The 777-nt window shown below is 63.4% G+C and overlaps 1 protein-coding gene across 1 annotated transcript in view; it reads right to left on the bottom strand.

Annotated features, from left to right (window-relative positions):
• Nucleotides 1-777, bottom strand: part of ACY3 (aminoacylase 3) — a 4,930-nt gene extending 4,153 nt beyond the window's left edge. Inside the window, exons 1-2 of the mRNA XM_004713726.2 lie at nt 687-777; nt 5-373 (exon numbers count right to left, since the gene is read on the bottom strand). Of these exons, the coding sequence (XP_004713783.1) occupies nt 5-228 (224 nt within the window). The 5' untranslated portion in view covers nt 229-373; nt 687-777. The remainder of the gene's footprint in view (nt 1-4; nt 374-686) is intronic.

Below are 777 nucleotides of genomic sequence, written 5' to 3'. Positions count from 1 at the left end.
AGAGCTGGTGAAGGCTCGGTTGAGGTCTCTGCTCACGTATCGGCGGCAGGCGGCAGTGGCCTCTGGGTTGGCCAGCACGGGCGTGGCAGAGAAGCTGGGCCTCTGCAGCTCCCGGGGCATCCGAAGCCAGTGTTGGGCCAGGCAGACACCAGACATCTCATTGCCGTGGGTGCCTCCGGTCACGGCCACTCGGTGCAGGGGCTCCCGGGGCACCGGCAGCGAGCACATGCTGGTGTGGGTGGAGCCTGCAGGTCCTGTGTACTGGCTGAGCTAGCTGCGGTGGCGGTGGTGAGCTTCCCAGGGCCTGAGGAATCCAAGCTGGGCAGGGGTGTGTGTCTGCCTGTCCAAAGGTGTGGCGGCGGCGTGGCGTCAGCTAGAGGTAGAGAGTGCAAAGCTCACTGAGGTCCACCCCTGGGTGGGGGGGACCTGCTAGATGAGTGCCGCTTGCAGGAGTCTCTCCTTGGTTGAGAATAGGGGCCTGGACATGTGGGGAAACCGAGTCACCAGAGGTCGTGCCCTCTAGGGAGTGGAGTGCATGCCCATTTTGTAGATGGGCAAACAGAGGCCAGCATGATGAGGGCAGCCAGAGAAGTCCCTGGACTGCAGGTGACTGCTTGTTCCTGCTCTCCCGGATATTCCTCTGAGCCAGTGCAGGGCCCCAGGCTGGGCCCTGGGGGTGGACTTACCTGGCCGGTGCAGGTCGGAGCTCCGAGGCTTTACACTGGGGCTGACCTCTGAGACAGGCAGGGATTTATGGGTCCTTCAATCCCCTGAGCA

This window comes from Echinops telfairi, unplaced genomic scaffold, assembly GCF_000313985.2.
Source record: "Echinops telfairi isolate 266 unplaced genomic scaffold, ASM31398v2 ScPeMD7_7417;HRSCAF=8455, whole genome shotgun sequence".
In the NCBI taxonomy this organism is placed as follows: Eukaryota; Metazoa; Chordata; class Mammalia; order Afrosoricida; family Tenrecidae; genus Echinops; species Echinops telfairi.
The sequence above is the reverse complement of the archived record's forward strand: the minus strand, read 5'-3'. Positions and strand labels throughout refer to the sequence as shown.